Source organism: Carettochelys insculpta, chromosome 1, assembly GCF_033958435.1.
Source record: "Carettochelys insculpta isolate YL-2023 chromosome 1, ASM3395843v1, whole genome shotgun sequence".
NCBI lineage: Eukaryota > Metazoa > Chordata > Testudines > Carettochelyidae > Carettochelys > Carettochelys insculpta.
The window spans coordinates 230964111-230980556 of record NC_134137.1 but is presented as its reverse complement, the minus strand read 5'-3'; the positions used below and the strand labels follow the sequence as shown (position 1 = coordinate 230980556).

General features: G+C 51.9%; 1 protein-coding gene across 1 annotated transcript; it reads right to left on the bottom strand.

The window, feature by feature from the left end:
- Positions 1–10210: 10210 nt before the first annotated feature.
- Positions 10211–14649, bottom strand: GAPDH (glyceraldehyde-3-phosphate dehydrogenase). The gene is made up of 12 exons (XM_075001302.1): positions 14545–14649; positions 14136–14179; positions 13530–13629; positions 12981–13087; positions 12799–12889; positions 12493–12608; positions 12230–12311; positions 11779–11930; positions 11545–11623; positions 11232–11315; positions 10915–11012; positions 10211–10538 (listed from the first exon to the last, which is right to left on the bottom strand). Exons 2-12 carry the CDS (start codon positions 14156–14158, stop codon positions 10469–10471), a joined length of 1002 nt encoding a protein of 333 aa, XP_074857403.1. The 5' UTR covers positions 14159–14179; positions 14545–14649; the 3' UTR covers positions 10211–10468.
- Positions 14650–16446: the final 1797 nt, after the last annotated feature.

Here is a 16446-nt window from a genome sequence, read left to right as displayed (position 1 = left end):
GAGTCAGACCCCCGCGGGGAGGGGCAGGCGGTGGGGGAGGAAATGGGCAGTCAAGCGAAGGCGCGGCAGGAAGGGAATGATGTAGAGGGGGGTAGGCCCAAGGTGGGCCTAGGAGAAAATTTAAAACCTCAGACAGTCTCACAAATGGGAATGCTAAAATCTGCCAGCCTGCGCGCCAGGCTCTCACCCCACACTGTAGCGTGTTTGGCTTGCCCTGATTTAAAATAATTATAAATTGAAGCTTCAATGGGGTTTAAGGCCAAATGAGACGACTGGGTCACTGTCTTATCACCTGTGTGTCACAAGCCATTAACGCTCACGCTCAGGCCCTTGTATCACGCCCAAATACTTTAGTTGGCCCACAGACACACCTCAGAAGTCTAAACTGTTGTGTGCCACAGGATCGGGTCTAGAGCCTGAGATGCTGCCAAAGCCCTGGCCATGGCAGGGGAGTGACTGGGTGAGAGATGTCCAGGTGAGCCCAGCAAGGAACCCCTGCCCCATACAGGAAGGCAAAACCTCCCCAAGGGCTCTAGCAGTCTGATTCCTTCCTGACCCCCAAAAGAGACAGGCCACTGCTCATTGACCTCACTGATACAGGCGTGGTTTTACCTGACCCTGTCACTCATATACAGGGGTGGTCCTCTGTGGTTGCTGTGCGCCAGCTATGCCATGTGAATGGCTGTAAAGGCACCTTGAGTCTCGCCTTTGGGTGAGCTACTCCCCCTCCCACCCAGCAGCCTGTGGTATGTGCAGAGCTGACAGGGCCAGGCACCCCTGCAGCATCCCCTGTCCAGGGGCGCCCTTTCAGCAGGGGTGTGCTGTGATGGGGGCGGGGGGCAGCGTGAGAACATGGGGAGCAGACTGAGGAAAGCAGCTTCAGCCGTGTCACAGAGCATGATTAGTTACAAGTCAAGCAGTAGATCGGGGGCGAGGTGGGTGTCAACTCTTTTCACTCTCCACACGTCACCACTTTCCAGTGCTACTAAGGCATTTGACAATGCTACATTTTTGTCAGGTAACACAGCAATTAGCTGACAGGAGCGCAGTCGCTAATGCCTGCGTGAAAGAAAGAAAAGTCAATGAATATTACACCCACTCAGCGCTAATACTGACATACTCTGACATCTTGTGGCCTGTCACTTACGGTCCACTGGTCAGGCTTCAAATTTTAGGCTATATTCTTACTTTGTTACTAACTCTGCAGAGGGCATGAGAGACAGAGCGAGCGTGTCAGGACTCCTGACTCCAGCTCAGCTCTGGCAGGGGAGTGGGAGCGAGCGGGTCACAGAAGGGGGCGGATGTATTTGGTTCAATATAAGAACATCAGAAATGGCCATAGTGGGTATGGACCAATGGTCCATTTAGCCCAGTGTCCTGTCTCCCGACAGTGGCTCATGGGAGGTGCCTCAGAAGGCAGGAACAGAAGAGGCAATCGGCAAATGATCCATCCCCTGTTACCCATTCCCAGCTTCTGGCAAACACAGGCTAACGACACCACCCTGCCCATCCTGGATAGTAGCCACTGACGGACCCGTCCTCCTTGAATTTATTTTGTTCGTATTGGACCCCTCTTATAGTTCCGGCCTTTCCACCATCCCCTGGCAAAAATTCCACAGGTGGCCCATGAATAAATAATTTCTTCTTTTTGTTTTTAAATCTGCTGCCTGTAAATGGCCTTGGGTGAACTTCCTGTGCTCTGTTAGCGAAGGAGTAAATAACATTGCTTTAATCTGTTTTTCCACAATATTCCTGGCTTTCTGGACTTCCAACTTATCTCCCTGCCCTTTAGTCATTTCTCTTCCAAGCTGAAAAGTCACAGGCTCTTTAATCTCTCCTCATGTGGAAGCTGTTCCTTACCTCTGATAATTTGTTACCCCTTCCTGTACCTCTTCTGACCCCAACGTAGCTCTGTAGGTGGGCCAACCAGATATGCCAGCACTATTTCAACCTATGGGCATGCCATGACTTTATATAGAGACAATATGATTTTTCTGTCTTACCTTTTCCTTTCCTAGCGATTCCAACCATTCTGTTAGCTTTTTAGACTGGTGCTACACATTGAACAGATATTTTCAGGGAACTACCCACAGTGATTCAAAGAGCTCTTTCTTGAGTACAGTGGTAATAGTTATTTTAGACCCCCTCATTTTTGTATGCAGAGTTGGGATTATTTTCCTCAATGCATATTATTTTTCCTTTAGCAGCACTGAATTTTGTCTGCCCTTGTGTTGCCCAGTCACCCAGTTTTGTGAGATCCCTTTTTAATTCTTTGAAGTCAGCTTTGGACTTAATGATTTTGAATAATTTTGCATTGTCTGCAAATTTTGCCACCTGAATGCTTACCCCCTTCTCAAAACCATTTATGAGTCTGTTGAACGGCAGCAGGCCAAAAGCAGACCTGTGGCGCGCACAGTTGTTTTGGTCTCTCTTTTGTGGACTAGTTAGCAACGTTTTCATGATCAGATAGTAATCCCTCAATTACTTGAATGACAAGCCCTTTGTTACCTTAATCACCCTACTTTACTCCATTTATAAAGAAACTCCTTGCTGGAGATACTGCAGCCATGCCCTCAAGATGCCTTTACAGCTATTCCCATGGCGTAGCTGGTGCAGGGCCCACCAACAACCTCCCTGCCCCCACAGGCAAATTCTGTTGCAGTTAAGAGGTGCCTTTGAAGCTAGGGCATGTGCTTTAAGACCTCTGGCATGAAACCCAGGAGTTCAAAATTTAGGGGTGCTGCAGACCCCCTAACTCCTTCACAAATGGCAGCCTTGCCCCTGTCAAAGGCTCTGCTCAGGCAATAAGCTGTGCAGAAGAGGCATAGTGAAGGCAGTTGTGCACGTTAGCGATGTCCCAGTGCTCCTACAGGCCTAGGGGGCCGGCAGCAGGGAGCATACATTGTGGAAGTCCTCAGCTTGTGGGTCCAATGCAGCAGAGTACGGGCACAAATGCTGATCAGTTCCCACGCTAATTTAGGAACCTTGATGTACTGCTCTTTGCTTTTGCATTGCTTTCTTCTGCAGAGAGTCACTAGAACACAGCCAGCATGCACTGGTGTAGCCAGACAAACCCCCCTGTAACTACTTTAAGGCACAGATGTGCTGAGTTGTCAAAATCATGGGAAGCACAGCAGAATAGACAAAAGGGGTAACAGGCTGTTCCTGGAGCCAGGGGCCTTGGGCTACCCTTGAACAGTACTGATAGTGATACGCCCACATAACGTTCCATGAGAGGAATCCTACATCCATGTGAAAACAATGTTCTGTCTTAATGATTTGGCTAACATTCGGCTATCTTCACCTAACAAATGCAAATTAATCTAGTAACCATCTTTTGAGACTGGTGTCACTGAGATGTACCAGCACAACTGGTGTTAAGGAAGATGTGTACATGACCCAAGGGGTATAAAGTAGGGCCTAGCAGCAGACATGAGTTGAGCTGCAATTGCCTGACCTGCTGGTCAGAATGGGCCTTTGCCTCCTGAGGTAAGGGGACGCCCTCCTCGTACTCTTCTTCCCGAGGGATTGAGTGACATGCTAGCAACGCTGGCGTCGGATGATGCAGGGGTGAGAATTATACCTGCTATGTATTATTTTGCACTCATTTAATAGGTTAAGTGTCGTTGTTGTAACTAAAGTTAAGTTTAATAATCTAAATTACCTGTAAGTTTACACCTCTTACATGCTAAACTTTTCACTGTAATAAATCATAGTAACCACTACCCTAAGCCTGACTCCTCCAGTAATTGCGTTGAGCCATACACAACCAAAGAACCCTCGCCAGCTTTTGGCTAATTAACACCTTAGGGTCGGTGGTGCTAGTGTGCTGGAAACTGGGTGTTGAGTTTGGCTGCCTGCCAAGGGGCAAACTCCTGGGGCATCTGTCAGCCACCCTGGCTGCCCACTGCAAAGGGACTGTCTGTCCTAGCGGTTAAAGACTCGGATGTAAAAAGGACTCCTTCTAGCACTATCCTGATCAGCCACCCCTTTAGTGTCGGCTAACAGCTGGCCTCAGGAAAAATTCTTAAAGGCAGGCTGAGCAGGCCAGGAAGCAAACGCTTCTCCACTGTCAGGATCTGTACCAGCACTGGGTCTGGGACAAACATGCTGTTCTTGGACAGAGCACTGGAGGGAGCTGAAACAGCTTTGTCCTTTGTTAAAGAGCCTGTCTGGGCCTTCAGCTCTGCTCCAGTGCCACCTACAGGAACAAGGCTGCCACCATTTGAAACAAGACGAGACAATAATAGCCCAGGTGTTGGTTCAAGCATTAGAGGTCAGTTTGTTAAAGCTGTGGTGTGGTCAGTTCAAATTTGTGCGGTGGGGTGAAGCTGCTCACTCAGATTTGGCCTGTCTGCCATTCTCATACAGGCTCAAAAAATATGGGGGAAGAGCAGTCACTGCGGATGCTTCAGTGACACAAGTCGAGCCATTCAAGCCTCTTAATTTCTCTCTGTTTTAGCTCTGTGCTCAACTAATGTCTTTTGGGTTGGGATTTTTTTGTTTGTTTTAAAAACCTCTTGAGTTACTGGCCTTGTCAGTGGAGGTGGTGTATTTTCAAAAAATTGCAGTCAGAGTAAACCACTTGAAACATTGCGTCATATACCCCGTGAAGAAAACTGTCACAGTAACTCTGGGTCATGAAACATTGTGGAACAGTAATTCCTCTCTCAAAACCCACGATTTGTCACCATGCAGCGATGCTAACTGGTGCCCTCCCCCCATTGTGCTGCTGCAATAGGCAATAGCTTTATTAGCTGATGTGAATTCTTTGCTGTGTACAAATTTTCAGAGGCCTTTGTGCTGTGGGATTTAAAAGATGATTTTAAGCTTATCTGAAAAAAGTGACTTTTGAAACACTAATTTAAAAATGACTTTTTCCAAATATGCCTTAGGAAAATCAAAATGATAATGGGTGAGTCTACACTAGCACCTGACTTGAAAGGTAGGTGCTACTTTGAAGTAGCCAGCAGAGTCTCCACACATTTTCCCTGACTTCAAAGTTAACTTTGAAGTCCTTACTCCATGCCCAGGAACGGAGTAGTGCCTTACTTCAAAGATTAACTATGAAGTAGGGTGGGTGTAGGTGTTGAGCTTCAAAGTTATTTTTGTAGTGGAGACAGCCTGTCGGTAATGTCAAGTACTTTAAAAACACTTTGACAACTAGAAGAGTGCAAGTATTTCATTAAAATTATAATGCTGGTACAATCTTCACTACATCACCTCTATCAGCACCTCTGTAGTACTGGCAAAGCAGAAGGCACTCAAATGCTACGTGCAGGAAAGCGGTTAACACACACACACAGAGCTAGCTTAGCAGGGGAGGCAAGTGTAACTGCCCATAGGCAGACTAGAAGGTGGGACCTCTGGAGCTTCATGCAGGTTCCTCTACAGCTTGAGCTGAAGGCCAGCTGGCTCTCAGCTTGGGCTGTAGAGAACACATTCTTTCTCTGTGAAGTGGTCTAGGTACCACCACATGGGACAACAAGAAGTCTTGTGGCACCTTATAGACCATGGCTGTCCAACCTTTTGGCTTGCCTGGGCCGCATTGAGTGAAGAGGAATTGTCCTGGGACGCATATAAAATACATAATGTATATAAAACAACAAACTGCCTTTTTTATTATAACATTAAAACAAAAGAGGGCCATATAAACATAAAACTAGTGGGATATTTGAGCTTGTTTTTGTGAAACCAATGCATCAATGTCTGGTTCGATGGAAATCACATAACGTTAAAAGTTTACAATCTTGTGGGGCCGCATTACTAGCTGTCCTGGGGCACATGCGGCCCGTGGGCGATGGGTTGGACACGCCTGTTATAGACTAACATTTTGGAGCATAAGCTTTTGTGGGGAAAGACCCACTTCATCAGATGCATGACTGGGCAGGTGGTTTCGGAGGGGTATTTAAAGAGTGGGGTCCCAGTAAGAGGGAGGGCCAGGGCTGATAAGGCCTGTTCAGCAAGGTGGAAAAGGCCTAGTATCAACAGCACATATCAAAAGCAGAAAAAACAAGTCAGATCAGATCAGACAGGGGGATGTGAGCCTTTGTCAGAGTCTAATGGAGAGATATCAACGCCCAGGGCAGAGAAGCTGCCTTTGTAAGCTGCGAGCCACTCCCAGTCTCTGTTTAATCCTTGGTTAATGGAGTCAAATTTGCAAATGAATTGTAGCTCAGAGATTCCTCTCTCTGTTTGATTTTTGAAGTTTCTTGACAGTTAACCACACATCAGGCTGTGGGTTACAGGAGCATCATAGGCAATCATCTGCAAGAGACTGAAGGACATGGGCTTGATCTGTGGTTTTTAAGCTGACCAGCCCTACTGGCTTCTGACAACCTCTTAGATTCCCCAGCCCTCCCCCTGCAGTGTTTGAGGAGCTTGGTGCCTAATGCATTGTCTGATGGACAGTTTAGTTTAGGCCTGAATGAGGCACATGGGCTGAGGTGGGAAGATTAGGGATTCTCAGGTACCAGCAAGCTGAGCAGGGACCCACATCAATGAGCCAACAGAAAAGTTCCCAGGATTGGGGCACAGCAAACTAGACCAAATTCACAAAACAGCAAAACATTAAGTCCCAGAGAGCTGGGCGCCTTCCGTACCTGTCTCCTGTTTGGCTGTCATTCTGCACCTGCTGACCCAATAACTGAATCTTTCCTTGGTGCTGTGGAGGTAGGCACAGCTCTGTGCCCCTGGGGAGGAAGGAGTAGGCTAAGGCCCCTAGGATTGCTACTGTTATTTCAACACTGCCAGTGGTAGCTGACGATAGGAAAAGCCCCTCTTGCAGCTTTCTGAATGGTCCACTGTTCCTTATGCACTTTCCCTGACCAGCCCACAGTATCAGTGACGCACAGAGATACCCACAGCCTTGAGCAATGTACTTATGCTCTCTCTTGCAGAAATGGATGAACAATGCTGCTGGGAAAGTTGGCTCCCAGGAGTGCAGTTATCTTCATTAAGGTACCACAGCTGCAAGCAGTCAGCATTTTAAAAGTAGACTTAGAAACAGGATCAGAAGAGACCTCAACAGGTCATCTAATGCAGATCCCTGCACGCATGCAGGACTATTTACATCTAGATTACCCTTGACAGGTGTGTAATCTGCTCTTAAATATCTCCAGCTGATGGAAGTTTCCCACAACCTCCCTCAGCTAATTTATTCCATTCCAGTGCTTAGCCACCCTGACAGTTAGAACTTCCCCCACAGACAATGCACTCATACTATGTAAAATCTATTTCCCATGGCTTATACATTTGCCAGTTTTTAATTGTTCAGAATTGTTCATGCCTGAAGTTGAAGCACACTAAGCCATTTCAGCACACAATTCCAACATTTTGGGGATAAACTGTCATTGTTCTGACAGTAAGGAGTCAGCTCTTTTAAAAATAAAGGTGTCCACAAAGACAAAGCACTGTACTATTAGATTTGTAAATTCAAAAGCCAGATGGACCCCTGACCATTGAAGTAGACAGTCCATATGAACACAGGGCCCTATACTCCTCCCCCACCAAATAATTCCTCTTGCTATAAAGCAACTTAAAAGAGACCATCCAACCATCATTTAAAAAATGCCTCTATAAATTATTCCAGTGCTTTACTCAACAAATTTACAAGTTACTTGTCTAGCTTCATCTGCCTTGTATACATTTGCTCAAGTGAAGAGCCGTTATCAAATATTTGTCCCATCCAGCCCATGGCCACTTACAGCATGTGATCAAATAATCCCATATCTTTTGTTAAGAGGGTAGTTATAGATTGATAGAACTCTAAGGCATGTTTTTGAATCCTTTAATCTCTCTCCAATGATCAATATCCTTCTTGAATTATTAGCACCACAACTGAACACAGTATTCCAGTAGTTCACACCAGTGCCAGGTTAAAAGCCTCTAAGAGTTCCTTGTTCATGTATCTAAGGATTCCATTAGTCCCTTTGGCTACAATTTATATGGGAAGCTCAGGTTCAACTGATAATCTGTGACTCCAAACTTTCTTTTAAAAGATCACTGCTTCCTAGGATGTTCTCTCTTGCACAGTGCAGTTGTTCCTTTAGCTTAAGGGATAGAGGTCTGTGCTGTGTACAGCTCATCATGCTGGCTACAGCTGTCAGACACTTCCCATTATCATAAGAGCATTGTCAGTTATTCATTAACTATTCAGACTGAAACTTTCTATGACAGCAATCTACCCAATCTGATTTTTTTTTTTTTGGAAAGTTTTTAACAAGTGATACACTTCTCAAAAATGACTAAAGTACAGAAAACTAGTTTTTACTCCCATTAACACTAAGGTGAAAACTGGAGCTGGGGAGAGTGGGGTTGAGGTGCTGGGTATTGCTGTTTCTATTAGAAAAACACTTGTGACCAAGATCCAAGCTTCTTAACAAAAACAAAAAAAAATCTATTCACAGCTGCTCAGAAGAGACTTGTGGCAGTGATTATACAGAGAATCTAGCTGCTTCAGGGATGCTCCATCCCACACCTGCAAGGGACAAACAGGCCCTTGCTAGCTATTGCTCACAGGCCTCCAGAGCAGGAAAACTACCTAACTAGAATGAGGTAGCGCATGATATAGGAAGAGAAACCCAAGGGATTCTGGGGTAGACTGGAACACCAGGCCAACCAAGGCTCAGGCAGAAAGCAGAACTAGCCAAGAATGAGGGCAGGGGAAGGAGCTGGGGGTTGTAGGGAAACTAGAAAAAAAAATGGGTAGAAGGACCTATAGCTGCTATGTCATGCTGGCTTCCAAACACCCAAAGGAATCCAGTAGTCAAGTCTCTATTCCTCTGCCAGGGAACATGGGTCCTTGCCCAGTAACAGCTTGTGACTAACATCGCTCACTGTTACCTCCAGTGATAGTACCTTTTAAGCCACCTGGACTGTACTACTACATCCTAGACCAGAGGGTCTCTCCACACACCTAGTAAAACTGCAACACCATTTCCCCACTCTAACAGTATCTATATAGCTATACACACACACACACAATTCTAAGTTACAAACACTCCTCCCACTGCCTTATGACCAGGGCTTGAATTTGGAAAAACAAGTGGCGCGCTTTTTTTTTTTTTTTTTTTACAGAGCCCCACCTTAAGGATGCACAACAGCTAAAGAATCACAGGTGGGTGATAATGCAACTAGGCTGTGGAACACCTTTTCACAGGGCAGCCCGTGTCCCACCAATACCTAATAGGAGATCTTCAGATTTGCTCAAGTGCTAGGCGCTCACTTCTGACCAGACCTGTGGCTGGGACCACAAAGCAAAGGGTAATCTAAATACTCCAAAAATTCAGGACAAAGATGAATGAGATCAGGTACCCACAGTTAGTGGCTGTCCTGCCTGAAGCTGTGCCCCACTTGCCCCCTCTAACTTGAGCATAGCAGTGGGCCCCTAAGCTCCAAAGGGAGTTTGAAAATAAGTTCATGTCCATGCAAACTCTGCCCTGGAAACAGTGAGGCCAGAAGCTCTAACATAGGTGACTTTCTAGTTCAAATGATTTACTTCATAACAATACTGTAACACTTCAGTAGCCTAGTTATATGATCACTTCATTTCTTACACAAGTTAGATGTGGACTGAGCATAAAATATTTAGTGGTTTGTTTCCATTACAGCCACCCTTACTCATATACCATTCCAACCTTGCACCGAACACGTTGTGTTCGGGACAGCCACAGGATCCCAATCCTTCACACCATTAAGATATTAAAAAAAACAAGAACTATCTTTGAAGAAAATAAGCGAGTCAATACAATGCATAACACCCGTAAAGTAAGTGCCAACTGGGCAGACAGACCTACGAACTCCTTTTCCAGGACTGCTAAGCCCCTGCCGTTCTGACTTAAGTTACAGTTGTTCAGTCAGCAAATAGGCTGTAGTTGTCAACTGTGACAACACAATTAGGGCCACCATTCATCAGGACCCCACCTCACACAGCAAAAACTGCCTCTTATGTGTGTACTCTGGATTGATGAAGCATAGAATCCTGTGGATTTTTAGGAAAAGGCACTGTAAGATGATCATGTAGCTTATTTCTCAAGTTCTGACTTCTTGGCTTTAATCTTTGAAATAGTTTTAGTTTACATCAAATATAATTTCCTAGCTGGTAGCTACCATTTTTGGGGGTGAAGAAAATCCCAGGCTGGGTCAGTGGCCATAGCAAGCTATGCTATGAGCCCTTTGGGGTTTCTTTTCACAGACAGAGACAGGAATATTTTAGGATAACTATTGCTTTATTTGAGAAACGTGTGGTATGGAAACAGGCCACATTCTGTTAAGCTCTCCATCTCCCCCAGGCTTCCCAGACAAGGTAGATGAATGGAGAAGACAGATGGAACAAAACTGGCTTCTCACTACAGGCTGTGGAGCTGAGTAGTGGGGAGAGAGGTGGGGGAGGAACATGGGTCTCCAGTAAGATTTTTTTTCCCCCACACCTCCTTCCCCAGGCAGACGATGGATCCATGCACCTGGCTTATTCCTTAGATGCCATGTGAACTAACAAGTCCACAACACGGTTGCTGTATCCAAACTCATTGTCATACCTGGTGACAGAAGCAGAGAAAGGGCAGTTAGGGATGGAAAGACATTTGTATCCCCCCCACAGGAGCTCCCCTACCAAGCCACAGAAAGGAAAGCTCTCTTCCCATTGGGAATGATTGAAGGCTGTAATTTGTTCAGCTACTAGGGGGTCAACCTCACTGAGGTCTTTCTAGGTCAGAAAGTTGCTTTCCCTCCCCACCTCTGGCAACTGAACTCTGCTGCTACCTGCAACTGTCTTCCACCTAACCTCTGCTGCTTCCAGCTTGAATTTTAAGAATGCAAAGTTTGCCAGGAACAGGATCCTTGCCCTTAAGTCTCCCCCCCGCACCCACACCACCCTCCAAACCCTCCCCCAGCCCTTCCCCCACTTCCGCATACCAGGAGACCAGTTTGACAAAGTGGTCACTGAGAGCAATGCCAGCAGCTGCATCAAAGATAGATGAGTGGCTGTCCCCATTGAAGTCACAGGAGACAACCTGGAAGTGGGGAGAGAAGAGGGGAAGATGGTCACTCACATTGCCCTCTGTCCCACTCCTTCCCACATCCCAAAGAGAAGCTAGACACCCTGCTCTGTGAACACCCCCCAGGGGAGAGGGGAACAAAGAAGATTAAATGCTCCATAAGGCTACTTCCATGTGGAAACTGGGTCTCCCCCACCCCCTCCCCATACTGCTGAAAGGATGGCAGGAGATTACCTGGTCCTCTGTGTATCCCAGGATGCCCTTCAGAGGCCCCTCAGATGCACTCTTCACCACCTTCTTAATGTCTTCATACTTGGCCTGAAGGGATGCAATAGGAAGTTTGACACTTGTGCCTGCTTCTTACACTAGACAGAAAAGCCCCACAGGCCTGCTGCCCCACCCCTTCAACCACGAGACAAGCAACAAGGGCTAGTTCTAAGTAGGACAGGGGCTGAAAAGCAGCTGTACCCAACCCTGCATGTTGAAGAGCAGACAGAAGCCCCAGGGAACACAGGGAAGTTGCCAATTCCTTTCTTGTAATACTCACGGGTTTCTCCAGGCGACAGGTCAGGTCCACAACAGACACGTTGGGAGTTGGAACACGGAAAGCCATTCCAGTGAGCTTCCTGTAAAAGAACAGATTAGACCAGGCTCCCGCTTGCCCCCAGCCAGGGTTTCTGTGCACCCTGCTCAGAAGAGGGCAAAGTGTGCCAAGCTGCAGGTCCAGGTCCTTCTGATGCAGCTCTTGCTTGGGCGCACTGGAACAGGAACAGACACTCACCCATTAAGCTCAGGGATGACCTTGCCCACAGCCTTAGCAGCTCCTGTGGACGCTGGGATGATGTTCTGGGCAGCACCTCTGCCATCTCGCCACATCTTCCCAGAGGGGCCATCTACCGTCTTTTGCGTGGCTGTGACAGCATGGACAGTGGTCTGGAAGATAGGGGAAAACGAGGGAGGTTGTAACAATCATATGTAGCCTCCCCTGCTTAATCAAAACTGTCCCCCAGTCCTCCTTTGGACTCCATCCCAGGCAGCATAGGGCAGCTCTTTCCTGCTCTGTGGTTTCACAGCCAGCACCTCTCTGCACCCAAGCCTGTGGGCTGAGGAAAGCAGGTATCCCAGCTTGACAGTGTGGGGCGAGAGGCACACCCCAGAACTCTGGCTCTGCTCCACAGAAAGCTGGAGTGAGATTTCATGAACAAGGAGCCCTGTGCCTCTAGATCACCTACCATGAGACCTTCTACGATGCCAAAGTTGTCATGGATGATCTTGGCCAAAGGAGCCAGGCAATTGGTGGTGCAAGAAGCATTGCTAGAAGAGACAAGAGGCACAGATAGCCAGAGGCATTCAAGGCTCACCCCTCAGAAGGCACTCCTTCCACAAGAGGGCCAGCTTTCCCCACCCCACAACTAGAGGGTGGGGCAATACTCTGTTCTGCATCTTAGAGTCAATGCCAAGAGGTTCCTGCCCACCACTACCTCCCCCGCCTCACCTGACAATTTTCTGAGACTTGTCATATTTCCCATGGTTGACACCCATCACAAACATGGGTGCATCAGCCGAGGGCGCAGAGATGACAACCCGCTTAGCGCCACCTTTCAAGTGAGCCTGAGGGAGAGACACCAACACCAATAAACCTCTACAGTTCTAGTAAAGCAGCACACTGGGGACACCTCCCCCCCCAACTGCACAACAGTCCCAGAGTAGGAAAAACCTGTTCCTATCCACTTGCAGGACAAGTGCCCCAGCTGCTCCCTCCTCCCACGAGCACCCAAGGGAAACGTGACCCATCACTCACGCTGGCCTTCTCTGTGGTGGTGAAGACTCCAGTGGATTCAACAACATATTCTGCGCCGGCATCTCCCCACTTGATGTTAGCGGGATCACGCCTGACAGGAGACACAGCATTTACCAAATGCAGGGCTGTCAAGTACCCTGACCCATTGCTACAAAGGAGCGGGGAGGAAGAGTCACACTCACTCCTGGAAGATGGTAATCGGGTGTCCATTAATCACAAGTTTTCCATTCTCAGCTGCGACAGTGCCATGAAAACGCCCATGAGTGGAGTCATATTTGAACATGTAAACCTAAGAGCAGAAAGAGACTCCAGTGGAATACTGGCAACATTCTCAAAGCTCCCGTTTCAACTCTCACGTGCAGGGTTCCCTGCAAGCTGAGTGCTTGGGGGCTGCGGAGCGCCCACAGCCAGCAGCATGTGTTTAATGGCGGTGCACATGCACTGGCATGCAGGAAGTTTATTCTGCCCTCGGATGGGAAAAAGAGAGGGAACATTGCTCACAGCCCAGTCTGCGCCCCTCAACCCTAACGCCAAGATCCTGTGGGCATAACCTGCAGGAATCTTGCTCATCTGTGCTCGGCTGAAATACAAGTTCGCAGGACAAAGTCCGATCGCTCATGCCCAGTGCAAGGGCAGGCAGGAGAACGGTACCATGGACAGACAACTGGCCTTCACCCCTCTCTTGCCCCACACAAGACACAGACAAAACCCAGCCTGACAGACCCACTCACCATGTAGTTGAGGTCAATGAAGGGGTCGTTGATTGCTACAACCTGGACTTTGTTAGAGGTGAAGGCAGCTCTGGTGACCAGGCGGCCGATACGGCCAAATCTAGGAGAGGCAAAGAAGCGTCGGGCCGCAGGCAGGGGAGGGGAGCCGAGCCCCGTGCCCGCAGCTCAGACCCCGCTCCTTTCCCAGCGGCTGCCGGAGGCGGAGAGCCCGAGAGGAAAGGGAGGCCCCGCGCCAGTCCCTCCGCCCCGCCAGCCGGCGGCAGCAGCTGCTCCCAGCCCGCAGGCGGGGCCACGCCACAGGGGAGCAGAGACTGGGGAGCAGACAGGAAAGCCCCCCCCTCCCCCCCGCCGGCTCCGCCCCGCGCCCCCAAAGGTCGGGCGCTAAATTTACCCCGCGCCCCGGCTCCGGTTACTCGGTGGCGGCGGTGGGAGAAGGTCACATTCCCCGGCGCGGCGCGGCGCTTCCAGCCCGGGTGATTCAGCTGCCGCGGGGGGAAGTGAGTCACCGGCCGCCGGGACCGGCCGCGGGCCCTGCTCCCCACCCCCCAGTAACCTTGCCACGCCCTTGGCGCGGAGCAGAGCCCGGCCCGGCCCGCCCCCACTCACCCGTTAACTCCGACCTTCACCATCGTGTCTCTGCCGCGACGCTCCTGCGGGGAGAACAGGGGTGAGCAGGGCGGCGGGACCAGCCCCAGCAAACCCCACCCCCCCACGTGCCCGAGCCCCGGCGGGCGCCCCACGCGGGCAGCACCCAGCGCCATGCCGGCGCGTCCGGGCCCCACGTCCCCAGCACACTTCTCCCGGGCGACTTCCTGCTCCCCGCCCAGCCCGGCTGCAGCGCGCCGCCAGCAGCTCCCGCCAGCTTGGGTCGCCCAGCACCGGCCGCAGAGCCCCTCGTCCCCAGCGCAAAGGGACCTCCGGCTGCAGCCCCCACGTGCCCCCCGGCCCAGCGAGGTGCTGCCCCTGCCCACACCCACCCGAGCCCAGGCCAGCCACCCCGCCGCCGCGTCCTCACCTGGGCACTGCCTGCGAGCCACACGCCTGTAGTAGGGAGGAGGTGAAGGGAAGAGCGCCCGCTGCCCCGGCCTTTATAGCGCCCTGTATGGTAATTACTGGGCCCCGCCTGCTCAGCGAGCGTCCAATGAGAGGCGGCGGAGAGCGCCTACGTGCGGCGCGGCTGCTGCAGGCCGGCGCGGCTCCCTCCGCCCACGCCCATTTTTGGCTGTTCTCTCGCACTCCCTGGCCTACAAAGGAGAAGCGGGGGGGGGGGGGGCGGCCCCCCCCCTTCCTCCCCCCGGCCAGCCCCACACGAGCCCGTCCCTCGCAGGTCTGGGGGGGAGGCAGAGAGAGGGGAGATTCAGCCTGGGCTCCCACGCAAGTGGGTGAGCAGCCGCGCGCACGAAGTTTCCCAGCTCCATCCTTTCTGTAGCCACGAGCTCGCCGGGCCGGGCCCAGGGCCAGCGTGCACGGCGGGGGCGACTGGAGCAGAACTGTGGCGCTGCTCAGTGCCCAGCACACCGGGCCCACGGTCCTGGCTTAGGTGCTACTGATGCAAGCGGTGCTAGGCGCTGGCCGTGTCCGCCCAGGGCCGGGGAGGGCGGAGAGAGAACTGGATGCAGGACTGTAGCTTGCAAGAGGCGGGCGCAGGCTGGGGGAGCGGGGGCTCCACAAAGCGGGACCGAAGGGCTGCAGCAGAGGCGGGGCAGGGGATTATCACTTTGCTTAAGGGGGTTTCGGCCCCGGCGAGCCGCCTGCATGAGCCGCTCTGCTGCAAGGCGGGCAGGGCCGGCTGCGCCGCGGCAGAATCGCAGCGGAAGCTGGCTGCGCGGTGGGGAGAAGGATGGGGGGAGGGGAAGCGCCCAGTGGGGGCATCAGGCGTGAGGGGCTGCGCCATTTACACCCTGGGAGAGGGCAGGAGGCCCCTCCCGCTCCCGCTCCCCCTCACGGGGCCATGCACGGCGGGGGGCTGCTGTGAGCATGAGCTACAGCTCCACTCAGCCGGAGTCCCAGATGTTGCCGGCCGGAAGGCGCGCGCACGGCTACCACAGACAATACGGTACCGGGACAGGCCGCGCGGCGGCGATGGAGGCTGGACTGGACTCGCACAACCGCCCCCTCCCCCGCCCCCGTCCTTGTCCCCGTCCCCGGCGCCGAAAAGGGGACAATGGGCCGAGCGCCGCGAGGCTCCGATCGGCGGCGGCGGGCGGCAAACAGCCCCGCCCCCACGGGGCGCCACTGGGGCCTCCCGGCGCTGTGGGCACCGTGCCCTGGGCCGGGCTCCCGCCCGATGGCCGCGGCGCGCGCAGCGGGGCCCAGTGTCCAGGCGCCACCCCCACACCCCGCGGGTGGGCCCCAGCCGGCGGCGGCGGCGCGCGGCCGCCCGAGTAACATGCTAATGAGGCGCGAGGGGGCCGCTACCCGCGGGACGTGACTGCGGACATCCTGCCTGGCACCTGACCGGCCGGGGGCGGGGCCGCGCGGAGCGGGGCGCTCCCAGCGGCTGGGCACAGGAGTGGGAGCGCCCGCCGCAAGTTTGCCGGGCTGGGCCCTGCCTGGCTACCAGGCCGCTGCCCGGGCTAGCCCAGGTGGGGGATCCTCGCAGCAGGCGCTTTCTCCCGGCTCCGCCCAGCCCCGCTTGGGCTGCCCAGCCTGCCAGCTTCATCTCAGCAAGCAGGGGCAGAGTCCGGCCTGGGACTCACGCCTCTGCGCCCACAAGAGCTTTTGCGCCAAACTCTGTTAGTGTGTCGGGCCACAGGACTGCTCCTTGTTTTTGCAGATAGGGACGCGGCCGGCTACCTCTCTGATGCGGCCTGGGACGTGATCCCACATCAGCTCTCCCCGCAGCACCCACGGGTAGCGGGAGCGGGGAAGGAGTGTTTGAACCACCACATTTTTGAAAGCTCTGGGGAGTCCCCCT

Coding starts and splice junctions, on each gene's coding strand:
- GAPDH (XM_075001302.1), bottom strand. CDS start 14,158: ATGGTGAAGGTCGGAGTTAACGG. Junction 13,088..13,529: donor TCATTGACCTCAACTACATG/GTGAGTGGGTCT, acceptor TTCTGCTCTTAG/GTTTACATGTTCAAATATGA. Junction 11,624..11,778: donor GTCATCCCTGAGCTTAATGG/GTGAGTGTCTGT, acceptor GTTCTTTTACAG/GAAGCTCACTGGAATGGCTT.